Below are 24,074 nucleotides of genomic sequence, written 5' to 3'. Positions count from 1 at the left end.
AGAGTCCAGAATCTGGAATCAAATTTGAAGGGGTATTTGTTGTAACCAGGGTTGCTTTTGCTTTGAACGTCATTTGGACGTTTTGTATGTTCTTGGCGGGAGGCCAGCGATGGAATCTTTAAACTGTTGCATTCTGAATGTAGAATGAATCTTCAGAGAATATGCAAGGAAAGCTGTTAATTAGCTCAAGTTGAAATTAATTACAGGTTGGTCTTAAATGGTCTATTTCCTTTTCTCCCAAGTGAATTAGTCTTCCAGTTTTTTTCATATAGTTTAAAAATACTGTGCAAGTATTCTAAATGAAGAACTAGGATGTTAAACGGAATTATTTAACACTTTATTTCATTTTTGTGATAGAGTTAGGTCAGGTTAGCAGCTCACGTTAAGTAAGGCCTATTACAAGTAGTTTAATAATTTGAGTTTCCCACAGTCAAGCTGCAGCTGGTTCCAGCCATCAGCGGTCGGTCAGTGGTGTTTGAGATCGGTGCCCTGCCAAGGCCCCACGCTGGCGGCAGCGGGGCTGGGGGGACAGCCTGGCGTCCCCGGGCTGCACCGCAGCGTGGGGCAGCGCTGCCAAAAGAGTACAGGCCAGCACTGCCAGCACTGAGCTGTCACAGGCGGAGATCAGCTCTCAAATCCTTGCTTTTGCTCAAGTCGTGCTGATTGCAGCCCAGTCCACAGAGGTTTTCAGCTTGTGGTTCACAGCCGCTGCCTTCTCAGGGTCAGAGAAATACCGCCAATGTGTGGTTTCCCATTGTAGCTAAGCTGATGCGCCAGGCTGCTGCTCTGGCTTTCTTGCGAAGACATGTTCATCGGCAAGCCAGCCTAGGGACACGGACTGGGCCGGAGCTGTCTTGGAAAAAAGGAAGATAAATTCCTTGTCAGCCCAGTTTCCTTGCTGGGCTCCCTTGAGGCTGCTGAGCTCCCCTGTGGGAGCAGGTGCTCGTCCCCCCCGTGCTGTGGGTGAGCTGCTGGCAGCTGCCTGCAAGAAAGAGGAGTCAGCAGGGCATCTGTCACTAGGGTTGCACTCTGAGAGCCCTCGATCCCGTTGGGAAATAATTAGGGATCTGCAGTTTGAAAAATGCAGAAGCTGCTTGCTGTAACAGTAAATGAGGGGGCCATTAGAAACCTGATTCAGCAGTCTTCAGGTATTATTTAGCAGTGCAAAATACTTGCAAATTGCACTTAATGGCTTGGAGTTGTGGATTCTGAGAGTTGCTTTGGCATAAAGGGGGCTCTGTCCTTGCTTCAGAAAAATGAAAATTAAAAATGTCTATGTTGTATGCTGGAGTACAATCACACGTGGATGGACTGACTGCCTGTCTTGCTTTGTATTCATGTATAAAATTTCACATTTGAGCATTCTCCATCTTGGACTTCTCTTGGGTTTTACTTCATTATAATTAGTTTTGGGTTCTATATATCAGCAAATTTGAAAATAAAAATATCACTGGGCTACCAGCTTTAACTCAGGAGACAGCAGAGGGATCGTGGGAGGGAGCAAAGAGAAGCTACTCTTTTGCATTAAAAATGATTTTTTATTTAAGCTGTTTTAATTCTTAATTATACATGTTTGGGCTCTGTTAAGTTACTGTTTCAAGGTTTTGTCATGGTCAGATTGATGAAGTTAAATATCTAAATCTATGGGGTTATGGATTACTGGATAATTACAACTGTTTTCATTTTGTTGGTATTTATGCTCTCATAACTTGAATACGGATGCTTGTTGGAATATATGCAGATCAATTTGTGCAGGAGTTGAAAGCTACACTGCAAACCTCACCATCTCAGCCTGTCTGATAACTTTCTGCCGTGCCTACTGCTGCTGTAATATTAGATCATATCGCTGTGACAATAATAGATCTCATTTTGTGAAAATGAGCATTTCCCTGGTGATGGTCGGGGTGGCCACATGCCATTTAGAGTTGTTTATGCCGCAGCAGAAGGGAGCAGCTTCCTGATGAGAGCACTTCCTTTCTTGTGTGCATTGTGTCCCTTCATTTAGTGTAAAATTCAGATGCCACAGACATTCTGTCCAGTTCAGGCATAGCAGGCAGCAGAAGCCTTTCCAGAGGATGCTCTTTTCAGGCTATTTCATTCAATGTGTAAATTATACTGTATAATTTGCAGAACTCTCTTTGCTGTGCAATTCATTGGCTTGTAGATAAGTTCTTCATTACTGAATTCAAGGCTCTATGAAATTACTTATTTCTATTGAAGTGTTTCGTGGTGTGTGTAGTGCAGGCACTGAAGTTGTAATGAGCAGGATTTAAAGCAATTTCACTTGAACTTGTTTGTTCTGTGTTGACTAAACTGATTCATGCTTTTGTTTGCCTTTCTTTGCTGTAAAGGAGAGTGAAGAACAAAGAAGTGATTGTCTAGAGTCTGTGAATTTAATTTCATTTAAGAAAATAATCAAATTACTTTTGTCTCTTGTTTTTATTTATTTATTTATTTTATTGGCTTATCTTTTGAAGCGAGGTGGTGTTTTCTGTCTGTGTTTTATTGGGGAGCAGATGCAGGGGTGCAGAAGCTGTACCAGGCCAGTGATGGATCTTGCGCTGGTATTACCTGGTTATTGATATCTGGATGATGAATTTGGATTTTTATTCTGTCTCTTAATTAGAAGCACAGAACCAGATTGCACCATGAGGCCTCTCTAGCTAGTGCTGCCTTTCAGGCAGTGGCCAAGGGCAGTATCTGCCTCTTGGGGGGAGGGTAGGAATGAGATAAACATATGGTAACACTCTCTTAGGATACTCTCTCATCTTCCAGCAATGCGTCTTGACAGCCCTTCTGGTCCAGAATGTGCCGTTGTCAGGAATAACATCTCACGTGCTTGATTTCTTGTGCTCCCAATTCCTTTCTGGAGCCCAGTGAACTCTGTGGTGACACTCTCCAGCAGGAGCTGGTGCTTCATGACACGTTCTGTCAAGAGATGGATCCTTGAGCCTGGCAGAGCTTGCTCAGCCTCACGCCTCCTGCTCCTTGTGTCAGGAGAGGCGGCGCAGCCTGGCTCAGGCTCTCTGTGCTGCCTGCCCTCAGATCTGGCAGGTGCCTCCCTCAGGTCTCAAATGACTCATTTTTATGGTGATGATCTTCAGTAGTTTGATTTCACATGGGGAGCTGCTGCTCTGTACTCTTGGTTTTCCACCGTTGTTTTTTTTTACCTTTTTGAGGGTCTCCTGATACTTCAGACATGGATGTAAGGTATTTTTTGTTACACTTCCTAGCTTGAGTAAAAAGTGCGCAGTCTCCAGGCCCTATCATGCTGCATTTTGATGACATTCCATTGACATTAGTCAATGGTCAAGACATAAAATGATGTACTTAAAACTTTTTAATTGGTTTGCTTAACAGAATATGGCTGCTCTCTGCCTGGAACTTGATATTTTGCTGCTCCAAAAGCCAAACCAAGGCCTTGCTATTTATCTTGAATTTTGTGTTCTTCTGGTGAATCTCACTGTACTAATGATAGTCTTGGAGGAGTGAAATCACTGGTGCAGTGCTTACAGGCCAATTGCCTCTGGGCCAAATGAAAACCTGGTGGGTGAAGTCTGAGGCAATGAAGTCAAACCTGTTTCACTGAACCTTCATGGAGGGGGGAAAAAGTCTGGAGATGTTTTTCCTTGTGGTAGTACAAGTCTTTAACCTCTCAGGCAATGGTTTAATGAGGAATTCTGAGCCCACACTGTAGCAGTGCTGTAGTCATCCTGTCCTCCTCCACTCATAAGTTAGATTTTGTCTGCACCATAATAATTTTATTTAAAATAGCCTAACATATTCCAGATGTTAAACATGTTGTAACAGACCTTATTGAAAGTGTCTGTAATTCTAAAACCAAACAAGTGACGAATACTAATTATAGGACTCACAAAAGTGAGACTTAAGCTTGGTACAATAGAGCAGCAAGGAATATTTGACTGTTCTAAAAATAGATCCTCAGTGGACACAGTGGGATTGCAGCTGAATTTTTAAAAACCGACTGCAGAGGAACCAGGCATGCAATTTTGTTAACTGGAAAAGGAAAGGGGAAGCCAAGCACCAAATTCTGCTTTGTGTGACAATACCCTGGTGCCTGTGAAATGCCTGTTGGCAACACAGAACGTGCTTGTGATTGTTCAGCTGCTATAAGGCAAGGAATGGTAATTAGAAGAAATGGTAGGTCAAGCTTAACGATTTGCTGTCGGTTTTATGTGTGTCTTTTAAAAAATTCACGGGAAGATATGTACCGGATATGTTATGTAAAGGGTTGTGTATTGCCTGTGCTGCAGAGAAATAGGAAGTGCTTGGGAATAGCTCACATTCCTCAGTAATCACATGTCGGGTCTCCAGGCATTTAAGCTTTCCCTGGCCTGTCGCCAGCCTTTGCTGTGATGCTCTTTTGGAGGTCAGCCTCTTCTCCAGAGTACTTTAACCTTGAGCCAAAACAGTCGTGTCCTGTGCAATTGGGGTCAGAAGCCAAGTTTCCTCTCGTAGGAACTACTGCAGTTGACTTTAATTGCAGGGCACATTCTGTCAAACAAAGTGTTGTGCCTGGAGCTACGTGGCTTCTGGGCCAGACTGATTTCCATCTGTCCTGCTTGGAACACGGGCAGGGCAGGCAGTTCTCTCTGAGTATAGAATAGTGTTGCAAATGCGTTTGATACAAACAAGTTACAGTGACATTGCAAGTCCATGTGGTATTGCTGTTGCCCCCACGAGGCCAGGTAAGATCTGTCTGTGTGGGGAGCAGCTTGGAGCAGCACAGCTGTAAAGTCTGTCCTCAGTGTTCCACCTTCAGTCTAGACCAGAGTGATGCCAGTTGTTTTCTAACCAGCAATTTGATCTTGGTCTCTCAGTCATAAGCCAGCCTAACCTGAATGATCAGGCTTTCCCACCTGACTCCAAAGGAAAGGAAGATGAAAATTACTTGCATTCAGCTTGGTTGTTGGGTTTTCTGTCTTTAACCTTTTTTTTGTTGTTTTGTTTTGTTTTTGCTGGTGGGTTTTTTTTGGGAGGAAGGAGTGCCACTTGCCCAACTTCTCTATTCCAGCTTCTCATTTTAGAGATTTGTGTCTCAAGATTGTGCAGAGGCTGCAGTTGAAGTTTGGCTTGCTCACTCTTTAGTGGAGTGACACTTGGGCACTTTGGGCTCTCTGGATTTCCCAAAGGGAGGAAGAGAATTAATGATTCTCTTGTGTGTGCCTGGAAGGCAAAGCAGGTGTAACTCCAACTCCTACACAGGCTGTCCACTTTCTCCTCTGTCCTGCCCTCATATTAAGGTGTCCTCTGAAGATGGATATTTAGGCTTCCATACAAGAATCAATTATTACACAATTCCACCTGTGCAAATTTATTTAAGCAAACCACAGATGACTCAGATCTGTTTTAAAGCAACCACTCTTCAGATTAAAGTTATGTTGAGGCATATCTGTGGTTATTGAAGATCATCTTTTACAGATAGAAAATTGAATGTTAGCCCTTGTCTTCGGGTTGCATCCTTTATCCCGATTTTGTTCTACCTGCTGAATTGCTGTGCCTTTTGCCATCAAAACTTTGAATAAAATTGCATTAAATCATCAAAGATTTAATTTTTATCTGGAAGAAGATGGAATGTCTTTGTGTAGCAAAGTGGTTCTTAAGCAGTTATGAGCCACTTGCCTTCCAGTGTCATTCCATGTAACGTCAGGCCACTGTATTTAGCTGGTGAAACTTCTCTCTCAGCACTTTTCTGAAATGAAAATGCCCCGATGTTGAATGGGAAGGGTGCACTGAGGGGGATAGAATAGTGATCTGTGTAGAAAGAGCCTGCATGGGTGGATTGACTGGTCACAGCCCTGATGAGAACTGAGGTTTCTGTGTCTGGCTGTTTCTTTCTGGTGCAGAAAGAGGCTCTTTGCTTGCTTTGCTGAGTTGGTGACCACAGCTGAATATCTCAGCAGTGAAATACCAGTGTGATAAACATTAACTATTTTTTTGTTCACTGAAGATCAAATAACTCAAGATAACAAGAAGTTACTATGTCACTATCTAAGCTGATAGGCAAACAGACCCTTGCTCATTCCTTCTCTACTTGCTTAATCAGCTTTAAGTTTCAGGAATTCCAGCTTACAATACAGCCTTCATCTCTGCGACCACCGAGGGACAGAAAGAGACCCTCCCAGCAACACGTCACACATACATCATTGGAGGAAAGAAGCAAGATAAAAGCAAGACTGAAAAATCTACCAATTGACGGCAGTTGGTGGAGCGAGACTCCCCTGCCGTCCAGCGCTGTATTTGCCTTTGCTTTGCCTGCTGTAATGTAATAAATTCCTATTGGAACTTTTCTTTGTGTTCATAGTCTATTACAATTTGGTGCCGTGACTCGGATCCACCTGCAAGATAGGACTTTTGGTTCTGCCTGGGGGGCGCCCCGCCGATCAGTCGGCGGCCCTGGTAGACCCAATTCCTGTCTCGGTTGGACCGACGAACCTAAATTCAAAGCATTAGGCAAAGGAAGCCGGCAGACCCTATAAACTTTGTGCACAAAGGTCCGGACGAAGACGCAAGACGCGTGAGTATCTGTGTGGAAGATTCCGTTCGGTCTGGGTCGGGTATCCTGGAGTGCTGCGAGTGTGTGTGTGAGTGAGAGGAGAACCGGCAGCTCGGATTTTCCAAGTGATTGTGGACCCTCAGTAGTGCGGTTCTCATTGCCCGAGAGGGCGTGAGCCACGAACAAGGGGAAGCGAGTGATTTCCGCACCACGCTTGTGTGAGGGCACTCCAGAAGATGGGACAGGGGAAGAGCAGGCCCTCTAGTCCCATAAAACAGATAGCCCACTGGGGTTCATATTAGACAATTGGAAACATTACCCTAACACAGGGGGTAAAGATAAAGCTAAAATGATCCATTATTGTGTGGTAGTATGGGGTGGAAAGGAGATTTCCTGGAATATTTTTTAGCCTATTTTTGGATCATCAGAAGATTGGGTGAGGCAAAAACTCAACTTGTGAGTAAACACTAAAATTCCTTTTAGACAAGAAGAAAGTGAATATGCTAATGTATGAGTTACAAGACCTGGGGGTGAAGTGCTCCTGTTTCCCCTCAAAGAGGGAGGACAAAAGAAAGATAGGAGTAAAGAGGAAGAAGCCTTACTAATCCCACCTCCTTACATACCCCCTCAGAACCCCCAGATTCCAGATGCACCTCCAATAGAGCCTCATGAAGCAGGGAGTAATCCCGAGCCCCCTGAGGAAGTGCAGGGACCCATAACCCGAGGTCGGGCTAGACAGCATAACCTATATCCCCTAAGAGAAATGCCTGGGGGGGGGGGGGGGGCAGGGACCTCACCCAGTGATAGGGTTTGTTTCAGTACCTTTGAGTTCTGGGGATGTTCGGGAATTTAAGAGGGAGATGGGGAGCCTCCTAGAAGATCCTTTGGGGGTGGCCGAGAGACTGGACCAATTTTTGGGACCCAGTATTTATACTTGGGGCGAGTTGCAAGCCATATTGAATATTCTCTTCACGGCCGAGGAAAGAAATATGATTAGACGAGCGGGGATGCGGATATGGGATTCACAACATGCACAAGGACCTTTAGCAGACACCAAGTGGCCTTTGCAGGATCCCAATTGGAATCATCAGCAGCAGGATCACAGAATCAATATGCAGGATCTGAGGGGGATAATAGTACAGGGGATCCGGGAAGCGGTGCCTAGGGGGCAGAACATCAACAAAGCATTTAATGAGAGACAGAAAAAGGAGGAGACACCTACGGATTGGCTAGAACGCTTGAGAAAAAAAACCTGCAAATGTACTCGGGCTTAGATCCTGAGACACCATTAGAGCAAGCACTACTAAAAACACAATTTGTGGCTAAATCGTGGGAAGATATCAGAAAGAAGTTAGAAAAATTAGATAATTGGCAAAATAGAGACCTAGATGAGCTATTGAAAGAAGCACAGAAGGTATGTGTGAGAAGAGATGAAGAGAGTCACAAGAGACAAGTAAGAATGATAGTGGCAGCAGTAAGGGAGACTAAGAGAATTGATGCCCCTCCCAAAACAAGTCAAGTGGCCCAGAGAAATGGGGGAGGGGTTCTCCGGGTAGAGAAAAGGATAGAGGCGTATGTTTCTACTGTGGGAATGAAGGACACTTTCGGAGAAACTGCAGGAAGCGGCTGAGGGATGAGAGAGTCTTCAAAGAGGACTGAAGGAGTCAGGGGCTTCATTTGCTGGGGACACGGAAACATCAGGAGCCCTTGATAAAATTAAAAATAGGTCCTCAGCAGCAGGAATTTGAGTTTTTAGTTTGAGCGATCGACAGTCCAGGTACTACCAGAAGGATGTAAAATATCAAAGGAAACTGCTCAAGTGGTAGGGGCGAAGGGGGAGCCCTTTAAAGTCCCTGTTATTAAGAATGTACTGGTGGAATTGAGGTCCAAAATGAGAATAGGGAACCTTCTACTAGTACCAGAAGCAGATTATAATTTGTTAGGGAGAGACTTAATTATAGAAATGGGTATTAATATAGAAGTAGTAAATGAGGAAATCAAAATAAAACTCTGTCCCTTGAGGGTAGAGGATGAGGAAAAAAATTAACTCAGAAGTATGGTACACTCCTGATAGTGTAGGAAGGTTGAATATACCCCCCTTCTCGGTAATCATTAAAGATCCAGAGACACCGATAAGGGTTAAACAGTACCCCATCTCCCCAGAGGGGGATAGGTTGTTTGTAGATGGCTCATCGCGAGTAATTAATGGAAAAAGGGTCTCTGGCTATGCAATAGTTGGGGGAGAAAGACTTGCAGTTATCGAATCAGGCCCTCTAAGTGGATCTTGGTCGGCGCAGGCCTGTGAACTTTATGCTGTACTGCGGGCATTGCAGTTGTTGAAGGATAAATCAGGTACCATCTATACTGACTCAAAATATGCCTATGGGATTATACACACTTTTGGGAAAATATGGGAAGAACGGGGGTTGATAAACTCCCAGAGAAAAAAAACCTGGTTCACCAGGATCTAATCAGGAAACTGCTGAAGGCCTTGAGGGGACCTAGGAAAATTGCTGTTATTCACCTGAAAGGGCATCAAAAGGGATTGGATTTTAAAAGCAGGGGAAATAATGCAGCAGATCAGGAAGCAAGAAGGGCTGCTTTGCAGATGTCACAATCTACCCCCAGAAAGATCCGAAGGCTAAAAGAAAAGAGCATAAGATTAGCAGAGGGAATTTGCAAAAGATATATAGTTTTACTATGCAGGAAGAAGAAAAGATGAAAGGAATGGGGTTGAGAGAAGACCCAAAAAGAGAATGGCAACTTCCAGAGGATAATAGAACTGTACTGCCTAAATCCATAGCTATGGATATTATGAGGAGAATACATAGCAAAACACATTGGGGGGCACAAGCATTAGTAGATCAATTCGCCACCAAACATATGTGTATTGGGGCAGATGACTTGGCAAAGCAAGTAGTGAGGGGGTGCGTTACCTGCCTAAAAGTAAATAAAGCCAATTTAAGAAAAACCTTAATAGGGGGGACAACCTACAGCATACCGGCCACTTGCTAACATCCAACTAGACTTTACTGAGTTACCAAAGACTGGGAGGTATAAATATCTATTAGTAATAGTGGATCACCTAACCCATTATGTAGAGGCATTCCCTACAGCAAGGGCAACGGCATAAACAGTGATCAAGACCCTATTAGAGCAGATTATTCCCAGATATGGGGTCACAGAAACCATTGACTCGGACAGAGGCCCCCACTTTACATCCAAAATAATTAAGGAAACCATAGCAATAATGGGAATACAATAGGATTATCACACCCCCTGGCACCCCCAAAGTTCAAGAAGAGTAAAAAGAATGAATGGAGAAATTAAAAAACAATTGACCAAACTTGTGATTGAGACCAAACTGTCATGGGTAAAATGCCTACCATTAGCATTGCTAATATCCGGACACAACCTAGATCGGATATGGGAATATCTCCATTTGAAATGTTGTATGGAATGCCCTACAATATAGAGGAACCGCAAGATCATCCAAAGTTGAGGGATCAAAATATGAATGTATACATTACCAGCCTAATGAAATATAGGGAAAATCTATAGAATAAGAGAAGGTTAGCTCAGAGACCCCCACTAGATTTGAAACTGCACCAGGTGCAACCAGGAGATTGAGTAATGATAAAGTCCTGGAAAGAAGCAACCTTGACCCCACAATGGGAGGGCCCTTACCTTGTATTGCTTACTACAGATACTGCAGTCAGAACAGCAGAAAAGAAAGGGACCCATGCTAGCAGAATTAAAGGGCCAGTGAGCAAACCGACTCCTGAGTTGCAGGTGACAAGCAATCCTGGAGACCTGAAGTTACGGATCCAGAGGAGAGATCATCAATGAATGGACACCGTGTAGAATATGCACCAGAACCACACTACACGGAGGAAAGATTAATTTGTAACTCTGATGTTAAGATAAAGTGTAGAGACCCAGAGTGCAATTGTTATCCCTTTGTTATATTTGTAAAATCTGCGGGGACAGGTGGTGGAGTCATTGTAGGCGAGGAACCTCTCCTAGAGGAATTTGCAGCCCCTGTTGGGTATTGCAGCAGAACATAACTAATTGGATTCTAGAATATAAAGTTAAATATGAGGGATTAGTAGAAGAATCAGAAGAGTTGTGGAGGATTTTTGCATTAGGGATTGAACCAAAATATTATTGTTATCACCCTAATGAACCCATCCCGTTCATAGCTGAAATTGTTGACTGCACCTGCCGCACACGCCTAAAGGGAATCCGGTGTGATACACCCCCAGTTAAGTATCGGAACTGGGATTCCTATGTCAAGAGGCAACAGAGTCGCCCCCAGGGACCTCCTGAAGAATATCCCTGCTGCCGAGAAGATGGTACCCCCCGTGGCTCGAGGCAACCGAGTCGACGGGAAAGGCAGAGGGGTAAAAAGCTGTGGAGGAAAGAAACCCCAGGGGTGGGACAACAAAACAATATTTGAGGAATTGCCTCAGGAATAGGAATTAGAGCAAGGACCCTGGGCAGAGAGACAGGTTGCGGTCTATGAAATGGAACAATCCTCAAATATACTCCCATTCCTATGCCCCCAATGATGCTCACCACGTGACCCAGCCGATTACTTTTCTTTTGCTGATGTTATACTTAAGAGGGATTAATGCCTTAGACAATCTACCACACCAACCCTTTAAATGGTCACTATGGCGATGGGATGACAATGAGATTTTGCAAACTGTAACTACTGTAGAAGCACCCAGTTTCAGAGTAGGATTGTGTGATCTGACCAACATAAATCATTGTAGAAAAGTACTAAACCTAACGGGATTTTACATGTGCCCAAGCTCAAATCACAGTAAAGGATATTGTAATTATCCTGGGGAATATTTTTGTAGATATTAGGGCTGTAAAACAATCGCCTCTGACTGGACATCCAGGGGAGGGCATGATAAATATTTGCAAGCAGACTTTAGACCATGTATATTTAATAAACTGATTACTATAGTGAAAAGCTAGCTGGAAGCGGCACATCTTATGCTTCTTAAGACTAAGTATGATCAGATACCTGAAGAAGAAAATTTAAAAACTTTAGAGTTAGCTAGACAAGAACTGCAAAGATACAGTGAACAAAAATAAGTAAGAACAAGAGAAATGGGGGAATTGTGATAAACATTAACTATTTTTTTGTTCACTGAAGATCAAATAACTCAAGATAACAAGAAGTTACTATGTCACTATCTAAGCTGATAGGCAAACAGACCCTTGCTCATTCCTTCTCTACTTGCTTAATCAGCTTTAAGTTTCAGGAATTCCAGCTTACAATACAGCCTTCATCTCTGCGACCACCGAGGGACAGAAAGAGACCCTCCCAGCAACACGTCACACATACATCATTGGAGGAAAGAAGCAAGATAAAAGCAAGACTGAAAAATCTACCAATTGACGGCAGTTGGTGGAGCGAGACTCCCCTGCCGTCCAGCGCTGTATTTGCCTTTGCTTTGCCTGCTGTAATGTAATAAATTCCTATTGGAACTTTTCTTTGTGTTCATAGTCTATTACACCAGTAAAATTCCACTTATCTAGAAGATTGCTTCATAACCTGTTCTGAATCTCCTGTTTTATTTATAAGGCCTAGGTTATTTTAATGAAATATTAAATATTAAAGTAACTTTATGCATGCTTGAAAACCCTGAACACCGAGACTGAGATTCCTTAGGTCTGTAGCCAACACATTTATGCTGCCATACAGAGGAGGTTTGCTGCAGACCTTCTTGTCCCCCAGAAACTTTTTTTTTTTTTTTGCTCCTTCTTTTTGCCTTTTCTTCTATGCCCTTCCTTGCTTTTCGTTTTGGGCAGTCTTAAGTGAATCTCTGCTTTTTTTAGTGTAACTCAGATTTGTCAAGAATGCTTAATGAGCATACATTGTCAAGTATTTCCCTGGATTAGCTGAGTGTTTTATTGATATTTCGTTGCAGAATGATAGCATTCTTTCAATAAGCTGCCTGTGAAATCCTTTTGATTTCTGGTTTGTGTAACTGGTAGAAAAACACTTATTTGCTTCACATTTACTTTGCAGAGAATGTAATCTAAAACTCTGAAATGTGTGTAAACTTCTTAAATCACTACAAGGATATTTTTCCCCCTGAAATTGTTACTATCTTTTTGATAGTAGGCAGGGTTTGATGTCTGCTGTAACTTAGCAGCAATAGAAAATTAGTTTTAAATCCTGTTCATGAAAGTGATACTGATATGCATGATTCTATCTAGTTGATTCTTAGCCTGAATTTCTCCAAAACATTCTGTGCAACAGCTACCAGAGGTGAATTTGTTTCAGTGTCCTTTGATTGACAGCTGAGATAATGTCCCAAAGTCCACATGGTTTGGGTTTATGTTTTGTGCAGTAAGAATGTTTTGGTTTCAGTAGGACTCCTGATGTGATGACCTCAAAGGAAAGAAGTTTAAACACGAGCAAGACAAGCTAAAATGGATTCCAAAGTTTGGGAAGATGGTGTGGATGCTGTGCTGAGTTTCCTTGGAGATCTGTCCGGTTTCAGTGACATTTTGCAATGATCTGGAGGATGTAATGAGCAGTGTGGTATTTTCAGGGATGGACAGGGCAGTGCTGGGTTAATGGTTGCACTCAGTGGTCTTAACAGTCTTTTCCAACCAGAATGAGTTTATGATTCCAAGTGCATTCCACCTCAGGGGACTCAAAGCCAAGTTACAAGAACTGGCCTGCAGGGTTGCCTTTAGGACTGTTTAAAATGCCGAGCTGTGCGTTTGGTCTGGATTTGGAATGTAATCAAAGCCAATAAGTGATCAACATCATAACCATGGAAATGCTGCCTGAACCACAGAAAGGAACAGAAATGCCAGTATTTGTATATTGATGCCGTTGCTTTCCCTTGGAAGTGCTTTGTAGCAGTTTAACACATGAAAGGTCCTGCTATCAGAAATCCAAGGTGGCGTGTGACGTGCTGTGTAAGCAGCGCTCTGTGAGCTGTCGAGCTGCAGTTTCCTTTATAACTCCATGTCAGTGTATTTCATGATTTTTGTGATTGGCTGTGTGTATCAGCTATGGTTATGGCTGAAATTTAACATGAAGCTGTTCCTTTTGCACAGCAAAGAGAACAAGAAGAGATTAAATAGGTGTGAAGCAGCCTGGATTGTGTCTGCAGAGCTGTGTGGAGATAAAGCTCTGCTCTGTCTCTGTTCTGAAAGGTTGTTTTGCTTCCCCATGCACATTCCTGGTGTTCTGGATAAGTGGTGCTAAATGCTGTTTGAAGCCAGGAACCAAGAAAAAATTGTCCAAATTTTTACGGTCTCTTAGGGTAACTTAGTGGAGCCAAAGCACAAGAATAACTTCTCTGCTGTTTCCTGTCTCCATAGAGATTTTTAATTTACTGAATCAAAACCCTTCATACAAGATCACAAAGCAGTTATTGAATTTGAGTTTGGTCTGTATAGTGGGTTATTTTGTAGTGGTTATGGGCAATGTCCTCGTCGTTTTCAGGAATTTGCAGAATGGATGTGAAGCTGGGAGTTTTCTTGCTGTGTTTCTAGGATTTGAGCAGCAAATTGCCTGCTTGGCATGTGGCAGGGCTGTTAACCTATTTGGTAGAACAAATAGGTATTGTTTGTTCAGTGGTGACATCCTCTGAAGACAAGATCACTTTAAGAGGTAGAGTCTATTTGAAATGTGCAAGAAACTTAACTGGGTATTTACTTAACTTGCAAGTACTGTGGGCTTCTAATACAGCTAAATGTAAAAATGGACAGAGCAGTCTTGGCCTCTTTATAGGAAGTAATAAAATCTGAGGCTTTATGTAGTTAAGCTAAGGGTGAATTTAAATGTATTGAAGTAAATCTGCTCATCCTTTCTTCCTCTTTCTTTATAGACTTTTGCAGGGCACAAGTGGGTTGTTCATAGCAGTGTAAGCCTGAAATCCTTTTCAGTGAAACCTGACTAAATCAAGAGAACTCCTTAAACAAGTATAGGCAGCAAGAGAAGACAAGGACGAGCAGGGATTATGCTCTTCTGTACACTTAATAAAACCTTTTCTTCCATGCAGGACTCTTGAGTGGCAGAGGAGCTGTTGAGGGCAAGAATTAATGGCTTTGGTAAATGCCAGGGGAAAAAAAAAGTTTTCTTATTCACCTCTGCTTACAGATGGCTTCATTTTCCTCAGCTCCTGCTTTCATAGAAAATTTCTCAAGAATTTCATTTCCATTTCACAGAAGGAGAGGTGAGCTGAGGAAGCTCAATTTGCTGGTTGCTAAGCCAGTTATGCTTTCAGATGCTTTCTTGAGACAAGGATACTGAAAAGAACAAGTCCTTGAATCACTTCATGATTGAACAAGGCCCAGGGAAGCCCTGGTGGTGTTGCTGAAAAGGTTTCTGCAGTGACTTTCAGTGTTTGTAGCGTGTAAGGGCAGCTTAGAGCACGGGTTATTTAACAGCTGTGGGTGTTGGACGCCCAGGGAGTGCCTGGAGACTGTGCAGGGTCCTGTAATATTTGGGAGGTCAGGACTCAGTCAGTGTGAGAATTCTCTCCTGGATCTTCTGAGAAGAGGTGTAGACCTGGGCTGTAAATTTGAGCACTGCTTCAGTGCAGTATCATAAATAAAGCATTTGAAGAATCTGAATATCATGCTGCAGTAAGTTTTTGAGCCACTGACAATTTCTCTTCCCAGATACTCTACCTGGAAGCTCTGATCTCTGCATTGGAGAACATCTAAGGTTGTTTTTCAAGATTGCTTCTCTTGCTGTTTGAAAAATAATTAACCTTCAATTACAACTTGTGAACAACATCTGTGCAAAGTAGATTCTTGTTAGTACTTGTCTGATTTGTATAATAATGTGTTTGTGTGGTCTATTTAAGAAAAAAAAAAAAGCTAAACCCTGGGACTTCAAAAACAAAAAAGACATTGTAATTGTAGTCCAAAGATTTGATGCATAACTATATAAAACTTTCACAGCCTCTTTATGAAAATTTTAGACTGTCTCCATTGTTTATGAACTTTAAGGCGGGATTGTACTTCTGTGAAGTAGAAGGAGTTGGGCCATTTTGGACAATTACTTGGAAATGCTTTGCTTTGGAAGACTGGATATGAGCAGTACTGTAAACTTATACTCCTAATGCACTAAAGACCATTTAATTAGAAAGTTCCAGGTCACTTCTTACTTGTGTAGTAAACAGGAACTTTTCAGCCTCTAAAATGGAGCAGAATGTTTGTCTTATGGATATCGACTTGTCCTATTGGTTTTTCGGTGTAACTTACAAGAAGGGTTATTTATTTTATCTTTGATACACTTAATAGCTATCATTAGTACTTAGATTGCCAAATTTCATTGTACCAGAGAACAAAGAGTGAAGACAATCTATTGTGCTTCTGAATGACTCCTGCCACTCCAGAGTAAAATGCTTTTTTGGACTGTAATGGAGGGAGGATACAAGAGGGACAAAGTAAAATAAGGTCGGGATGCAGTTGTAGGGAAGCGTGATGGGGAGAAAGGAGAACCGTGCAATTTTTAATTTTTTTTTTTTTTTGTGTAGCTTAGAATAAGGGGCCACTCACATTTGCCAGGTGAACATCAGCTCTCATTTTGGGAACCCTTCAGAATGCATCCCAGCACATGGTGCAGCCGTGCCCTCGGAGCTGCCCGCTCTTGGCTGGAGCCAGCTCTGCTCCTCGCACCCAGCCCAAGTACAGCTCTGTGTGGAAAGGCAGGATTTTCCTCACTTCTGTGGGATTCTGCTCTGCATGGAGTGGAAGAGCTTTTTCCTGTTGCAAAATGAACATATTTAAACAAAGGTGTATTTGAATGTGGGGCGTTGTGATTTAGTGTTTTTAAACAAACCAAGATGAAACTGAGCCTTCCTTTTTAATGAATGCTTGCTGCCTGCTTCATTTGTCTTAATTCTTAAAATCTCTGCAGTAGCTCTCTTTCAGGTGAAGAGTTATAATTTTTAATTCAAATTGCTTCCGCACAAGGTATTTCCTGATGTACTTTCTGATTGCTTTATCCAGTTCAGTGATAAATTGTTAAGCAAATATTTTGTTTGTTGATCTTGCTCTGATAGCCAGCAGGTTCACCGTTGGTGAATCTTGCGGAAAACCTATAATATATTTGTTCTGGTTCTATTTGAATACTTTTAAACACTTTTTTAAAGTAGAAATTGCAGTGGTAGACTTAAACCCTGGGGTTTTTTTCCTTTTAAAGGAAGTCCTAGTGTTCTTTACACTCTGACTAGTCATATTTTGTTGGCATAGACTGTGCTAAGATTTACAGAGAAGTCAGAGGACTGTTAAACAGCCTCATATTTGTCGAGGACCAGAAATGGTACATAAAGGAAATTTTTGTTTAGATGATACGCAGCCATTCACTGCCAGGTCTGACCCTGCCTCTCCTGCTGGGTTATCTGTAGTCCCTACAAGCCCTCAGCTGTAGTCTGTGTAATTAAAGCCATCTCCATCTTTTCCAGAGAGAGTTCTAGAACTGCGTGCCTGCCAAGCAGCCTTTGTTTCCCAGCAATAAGAGAATAACTCCTCTCTTTGTAAATGAGAACATTTAATGAAGTGAAAACACTGCGGAGAGAAAAACCACTTAAGCCGCCGGAGCAAGGGCTGCTGTGGAGAGCTGCTCTGAGGGGAAGGTCACTGCACGAAGCCAAGGGCAACTGTGCTGCTGGGAGCAGGGCCTGCCTGGGACCCTGAACGGCTCCTTGGAGGACTGGCTTCACAGGGGAGCTTCTTCCCAGAGGGCTGACTACCTGTATGTTAAAGATGTTTGTGCTTCTCCAACGTGCAGCTCGCTTCACGTTCCCTCTTCCCGGTGCCTGGGAGTGTTACCTTAGCCAAACCCCTATTTCTGGAGCTTTTCGAGGTGTATCCGCTGTAACCATCTGCTCTCTTGCACGCACGCCCCCGAGCTGATCACTCCCATGTGAGCTAACATCCCTCACAGACACCGAGAGCACGCTGCTTTGTTCAAGGCTGACGATTTTTATACTGCTTTGAGCAAGTGTCATGATTTTTATACATATGGATGGATTGCAAAGGGAGTGATCGAGAGCTCTGAACAGCAGAATACAGGGCATGAAAGGTTATTTGCTGATCTGTGTGAGTTCATCCAGAATTGTTTCTTTCCAAGTTCAGCTGCCAAAGATTTGAAACCTCTTGGTTACCCTGCTGTGAGTCTCTGCTTTTCCTATTGATCTGCAGTGCTCTGATGCAAGGGGAGGAAGGGATAGAGTGCTTGCAGGAACGATCAGGCTGCTGGAATGCAGCCTGTGGAGCCAGGGGAGCATCCTGCTTGAGTGACCCTTCTTGTTTCTTGTGTTCGTGAGTAATTCAGAAATCCCACACGTTGGAAGTGGATAGGGGAGCACAGTGAACTTTGGTATTCACTTGCACATTGTTACCCACACATGGTCAGGAGCTGCAGGCAGAAATTAAAGTTAGCACCAAGTGCTGCAGACAAGATTGGGCTGCCAGGATGAATCTTGAGGTGCCCTTGGAGAATGTGGTGCTGCTCCTGGAATGCTGCTCTGCCAGCAGTTTCAGACAGAAAACATCAAAAATAAATAAAACATCTTAACAGCTTGATTCATGCCATTAAACTGTTAAAGCACTCAATATGCTTCATTTTCCAAACGGTAATTGAAATTCCTCCGTATTTCACCAAGTTAGAATTTCTGTTTGGAGGATTCACCTACTAGAACAGCACAGCATAAGATTGCCTGGAATATTTTTTTTTTTTCCTCTTTTAAGTGTAGAAGTTAGTTTTGAGTCATTCAATGGACATACTAAATAATCCCTGTCCTTGAAGGCAGGAGACTGGGAATATATTAATCTGGCCAGAGAAGCTGAGTAATTTATTTGCATGCATGACTCTCCCTACTGAGGGCTGAGCACATGCTTATTATCAAGGTATTTTATTAGCCCTAGGCATGGTTTGAGAAGCAAAAAGCCAGAAATCTTTGAAAACTGGGTTGGGGGTCATACTTAAGTGCTGTTTTAAAGGTGGTATTTTGAAAGGAATTTGTTATTCCTGATACTAGAATTCCAAAATCTAAGGGCCATGGCAGCAAGTACAATTCCCATGGCTATGAAAAACGACTGCAATGGGTTTAAAATAGTCTGACTTCTGAATTGCTTTCATGTCTTCACACTCAGCTGAAATACTAGCAAGGATAAAAGTGGAATAAATCCTGTTATTTTGACTCTACTCTGAGCATGAGTTGCTAAGGGAAGCAGTTGGAAAAGAAGCTTTATTACAGTGCTATTTTGGTTGAAATTGTGCTTGTCACTGCTCTTGCTGTTAACGTGCATTAAGAAAGTTAAATTTGCAGTTCAAGCTGCTTCACCAGACTGGGTTTTTCTTGATGCACAATGCAGCTTCTAATGGATCAGAGTACAGAAATGTTCCAGAGGCTGGTAGGAAATGTAAAAGTACGTTACTGAGGAACTGCAGAAATGCAGGCTCAAAATCACTTTTTGAAAGATCTGTACACAGGTGCCTCAGCCACGGAGGTGTTGTGACTTCATGTCAAGCCCAGCAGCTGCTGCAGAGTTTTGAGGATGAGCACATCTGTGCTTTTGACTTGTGCTCCGTGTCACACCCTGTGTGTTAAATGTGACTGGGAAAACAGTAACAGTGTCACCTCCTTGAGACACCATTCTTGGGTGCATTCAGCGCTACAGCAGCAGCATTTCACTGCTGCATGGAGCCCTTCAGGATCTTCTGCAGCTGCTTCTCTTTTGAGGAACTAATTGTCTTTGATTGTATCTGTACAGTGAAATTGGAACGCTGAGACAAAAGCGTGGAATATCTGATTTTATTTGTGAAGAGAGACCTATCTGTCCAGGTTTGACCACAATGCTGTCATACACAGAAGGGGCAACATTTTATAATAAACTGTGCTTTATCAACCTGCTTGGTGTAATGCCATTCAGTTATTTCCTGTCTGCCAAGCTGGATTTGAGACAAAATTTCAGGTTCAAAACACTTCAATAACGCAGCAAAATCCCTTCAGTTCTCTTGAAAAATAAAAGCAGCGTTTGATCTTTCTTTAATCTTCTCGTGCTCCTTGAATAGCTCCAGTCTTGGCCATGCGTGTGCTGCTCTGACTCACGTGGCTTTTGCTGTGTTGTACCACAAATTGCAGGTTTTGCTCCTGCGCTGTGTTGGTTCGTGGGGAGAGATGTGTCAGTGCCCTGTAGCCTTCAGCAGCTTTTTCCTGCCCACTCTACACTGTGACAGAGAGCAGTTTGTCCCTTGTGGAAGGCACAGCCGTGCTTGAATCAGATTAAATATTTTGATGTGGCCGTGGTTTGCTCTAATCACCTTCTATTCAAACGGGGCTGTGCTGAGAAATGGTGCATTGCAAGGATGTATTGGCAGTGGGACATAAAGAAATAAAACCAGGCTGATTTAAGAGCCCAGTAAAATTGACTGAACAGTTTTCTGTGTGTATGTTCTGGCGGGAGAAAGAACGGTCGGTCGCTGAGTCGCTGTTAATCTCTTGGAAATCCTCAAGTACTTTGCTATGAGCATTCAGCTTGCCAACTTTTGGCAGATAATTATTTCATTCTCTTCCAAATTGAACACATTCAATTCAGTCTTGCCATTTAAAACAACACATTCTTCTTGGGCATTTTTTTGTTCACAGTTCAGCGAACGCTCATGAGCAGGTAATGCTTTGAATTGCAAATGTTCACAGGGCAAACATGAAGTGTTTGGAGGACTAAGATGAGAAAATCGTCAATATGTGCAATGAAGGAGAATTGCAAAGGCTTTGGCATAAAGGGAGCTGTTCAGATGGGGAAAACTTGTCATCTAAATATAAAAAAGACTTTGAAAAAAGTGACAAAAATGTTAGATACCTACTGCCCCTGCTCTCCTGTCTATAAAATAATCATAACATAAGGTCCTCAAAATAAAAGTATTAAATGAAGCAATCTGAAAATCAGAAATACTTCTAAATTCTGCTTCTTCTAGAAATGTTTTCTTTTTTCTGACTTTAACAGCATTTAACTCCAGTTATTGCAGTTAAAATAGAGATTAATTTTGAAAGAATGCTGAGACTTTCTCAGGGAGAGAGGCTGAGATACCTGTGAGCAACTACAATGTACAGCCTTCTGTCCAGAACAAGAGCCTTGTGAAAGAAATATAACTTCTTTGCCATATCAATAGGGCTAAAGAAATTTTTTGTTCCATGTTAATAGGACCCATCCTCCCTTTGTCTCGGAGCTGTGAAAGATTTTCTCCCCCAGTGCTGACTATTGTGTTAGAACACTAATGCTCTGTCCCTGCTATTGTGCACACATCTCTGAGCCCAGGAATTATTGCTGTTCTTCAGTCAAACCGAACCAGCTGTGCACAGATGAGGGCTGGAGCAGGGAGTGTGTGTGACCCCTTCCCTGGCTGCACTTCTGCTGCCTTACAGAGCAGCTTTATGAACTTGGGAGAGTCATGCTGCAAAAATGGTTTAAAAATATGCGCAAGGGGAAGAAAGGCTGACACTGTTTTAGTGCCTTACACCACTGTCACCATAGTAACACTGCCTTCAAACTAGGTTTGAACGCTGGTAATAAACTGAAGTATTTTAATTGTTGTAAGGGGAGAATTAAGAGACCTTTTCCGTTCCAGCCCCACCATCGCATACTTTGTGCAGCTGCTGCTTGTTTTGTTCCCCACCCTCTCCCTCTTGGTGCTGCAGCCCAGCTGTTCTCTGAGTAGTTGAAATGATCTAAAAGGACAGAGTGGATATTTTACCTCTTTTAAAGAGTTGTTTCATGATGTTCTCTCAGATTTACTTTGTCTAAGCTTTCTTATGCTTTGGGACATCTTGCAAATTCCTACCTGTTCACCAGGTAGGATAGTAGCAAAAATGAAGGAATGCACAATATGGAAAGCAAGCTAAAGAATTAGTTGCTGCACTGCTACCCCGTGAGGAAAAAAAGAGAAGCAGAGATACATTAGAGACTGTGAAAGAAAAGGAAAAATAAAAGACATAAAGAGCTGTCTTGTATTCTCCAGCCACAGTGGGTTTAAAATCAAGATCCAACAAGTTTACTAGCGGGGATAACACCCTCTTAGTTGTTTTACTGATCCCAAATCCTTACCTATCCTGTGTCTGATTTAATACCACCTTCTCCGCCTGTCAAGTGTATAAGAGATGAAGTTATTTACACGACTGTTCTTTAACCAAAATCAAAGCTGTTGCTAGTTCTGCATTATTGCAAGAAGTTTTACATTTTCACAAGTGTGAAATGAGCTCATTGTATTAGACTGACTGTTGTTGGACAAAACTGTGAACTGATAAACTGCAGTGAAATCATTAGGAACACTCCGTGCCCAGGGAGCTTGAGAGCTCTATTAGCTTAAGAAATAGCTTTTGAAATGTTTTTATTAGACCTTGGGGAGCTGTATGAAATCCCTCTAGACAGCTTGGTGAAACACCGGTAATTAGTAAGTGGGTTTTTTTTTAATCCAAGACATAATTGTTTTGTCTTGTGGTATTTTAGAACTGGAGGGTCTGATTTTCCTGTTATCAAGGGGGTTGTCATGGTACAGAATGAATAACTTCCTTTTCAGAGGGAGGGGAGGAATGGATTCTTTTGCATGGTTTAAAAACTGCCTTACTGGCAAGGAACATATTAATAAACGGATTGCTTGGAATGCATTGTGACTCTTTCAGCTGTAATGTGGATTCAGGAGGGCTCAGCCCCTTGTAGGGAAGCTCTGAAGGGCATTGAGCCTCCAAACGCTGGTGATGCCAGTGAAGGAGCTCTGCACACCATGAGGAACTAACGGTGGTGATTGTTTGTTCTCTTTCCACCATGACAGGCATATGAAAGGAGGTTTCCTACGTGCCCTCTGATCCCCATGTTTGTAGCCAGCGACACTGTAAATGAGTACAAGAGTGAGGATGAGGCCATCCACGTGATTGAGCGGCGCTGCAAGCTGGACATCGATGCGCCACGCCTGCTGAAAAAGGTGATGAGCTTTGGAGAGCCTGGTTTGTTCTTCTGGGTATTCCTTCACCTGAATACTGTCCCTTAACAGAATCTGTGCCTCCTCCCCAGATTGCAGGAGTGGACTACGTCTACTTTGTCCAGAAGAACTCTCTGAACAGGCGAGAGAGGACTCTGCATATAGAAGCCTACAATGAAACCTTCTCTAACAGAGTCATCATTAATGAGCACTGTTCCTACACAGTGAGTAACAGCAGGCCTTTGGTGGGGCTGCAGATGGAGCCGAGGCAGTGTTCAGATCTCAGGATTCAAACAGAGCTTGGGTTCTTCCTGGCTTTTGCCTTGCAAGAAAAAAATAACCAACACACCGCCCTGAGGGGTGATTGTTAGTGTTAAATGCAACACACTTGCCTTGAGAACTGAGACACGTTTGGCACCCTCCTGCTTGAGCATCTTCTCAGAGAGCAGAGCACAACATAATTTGCTGTGTTTGACAGCTCTGTTTAGGCAAATCTGTGCTTTGTAGCACCAGTGTGGGACTTGGTGAGGCTGATGACACCCTGACAGAACTGTCAGAGGAAAGTTCAGCTTATTTGCCTTCTGCTCAGCTCAGACAGAAGTTCACTGAGTCAGCTATGTTTTAACCTATCTTTTTTCATTGTTCTTAGTCTTCAGTGCAAATGTTGATGCAGAGGAGGCTGGTGGCAGGCCTGCTGCTCTGCTCTGGTCATGGTTTATTTCTGAATGGCTCAGCCCATCCTCGTGGGCTCTTACAGCACATACTGTAGCAGTAGAACTTCAAATTGATGCTAAAGGTCAGATCAGAGCTAACAAATGTGACTGATTTATTTGTATTGTAGCACTCTTTTTAGGTCATAACATTTTCTGTTGTGTTTAACTTGTGTTTAAAAGGTCACCGGGTGCCAAACCCACTTGACACTATTATCTAATCTTTTTATAATTATTTGTGCTGTAACTTCTAGGGTAAATTTAAGAATACTCTTCCACTTACCTGCAGTTTTTATGTGAAAGCTCTGTTTAGATGGGGGAAATGCTGTAAAGAAAAGTGCATGTGGTAAATATATACAAAACACAGTACTTCTCTATGCTCATTTGCTCTACTCAATTGAGAAATTAGGTAAATGCAAAGCCAGGTTTTTAATGGAAGAATAAATTGTTCCTAAAAGTTCATTTTTATTAAAGGTAACGTATAATTGAATTTATAAAAACACAGGAAGATTCTCAAATGGTGTTGTTATTATTATGAGTTGTACTTACTGAGGCTGTACAAGCTGTTCTTGTACCTCCCATTCCCTAATACAGAAACAGAAAATGGAGGGAAAAGGGGTTTTTTCTGTAGTTGTCTCCTTATAAAGTGTTGATCCTGTTCTTAGCCAAATTTAGCATGTTTTGAGGGGGAAGGGAACCCTAAGGCATCAGGCCAGTTACATGCTCAGAAATCCAGCCCTTTGTGATGTTTGTGAGCTCGGCCTAGAAATTGCTTGCACAAACCTATTTTAGCTGAAGAGAGTTTAAAACCCAGCTTTTTGTAACAGTATCAGCATCAATAGTAGAATTGTTTAGGTTGGAAAAGCCCTTT

At 42.6% G+C, this 24,074-nt stretch overlaps 1 protein-coding gene across 2 annotated transcripts in view; it reads left to right on the top strand.

Moving 5' to 3' along the window:
- SEC14L1 (SEC14 like lipid binding 1) overlaps positions 1–24,074 on the top strand; it is a 47,705-nt gene that overhangs the window by 7,732 nt on the left and 15,899 nt on the right. For both annotated transcript variants that reach the window (XM_040081588.1, XM_040081589.2), the window contains exons 3-4: positions 22,347–22,496; positions 22,586–22,717. In XM_040081588.1, coding sequence (XP_039937522.1) covers positions 22,347–22,496; positions 22,586–22,717 — 282 coding nt within the window. The remainder of the gene's footprint in view (positions 1–22,346; positions 22,497–22,585; positions 22,718–24,074) is intronic.

This window comes from Hirundo rustica, chromosome 18, assembly GCF_015227805.2.
Source record: "Hirundo rustica isolate bHirRus1 chromosome 18, bHirRus1.pri.v3, whole genome shotgun sequence".
Taxonomy (NCBI): Eukaryota; Metazoa; Chordata; class Aves; order Passeriformes; family Hirundinidae; genus Hirundo; species Hirundo rustica.
Note: the sequence above shows the minus strand (reverse complement) of the source record. Positions and strands in the feature narration are given on the sequence as shown.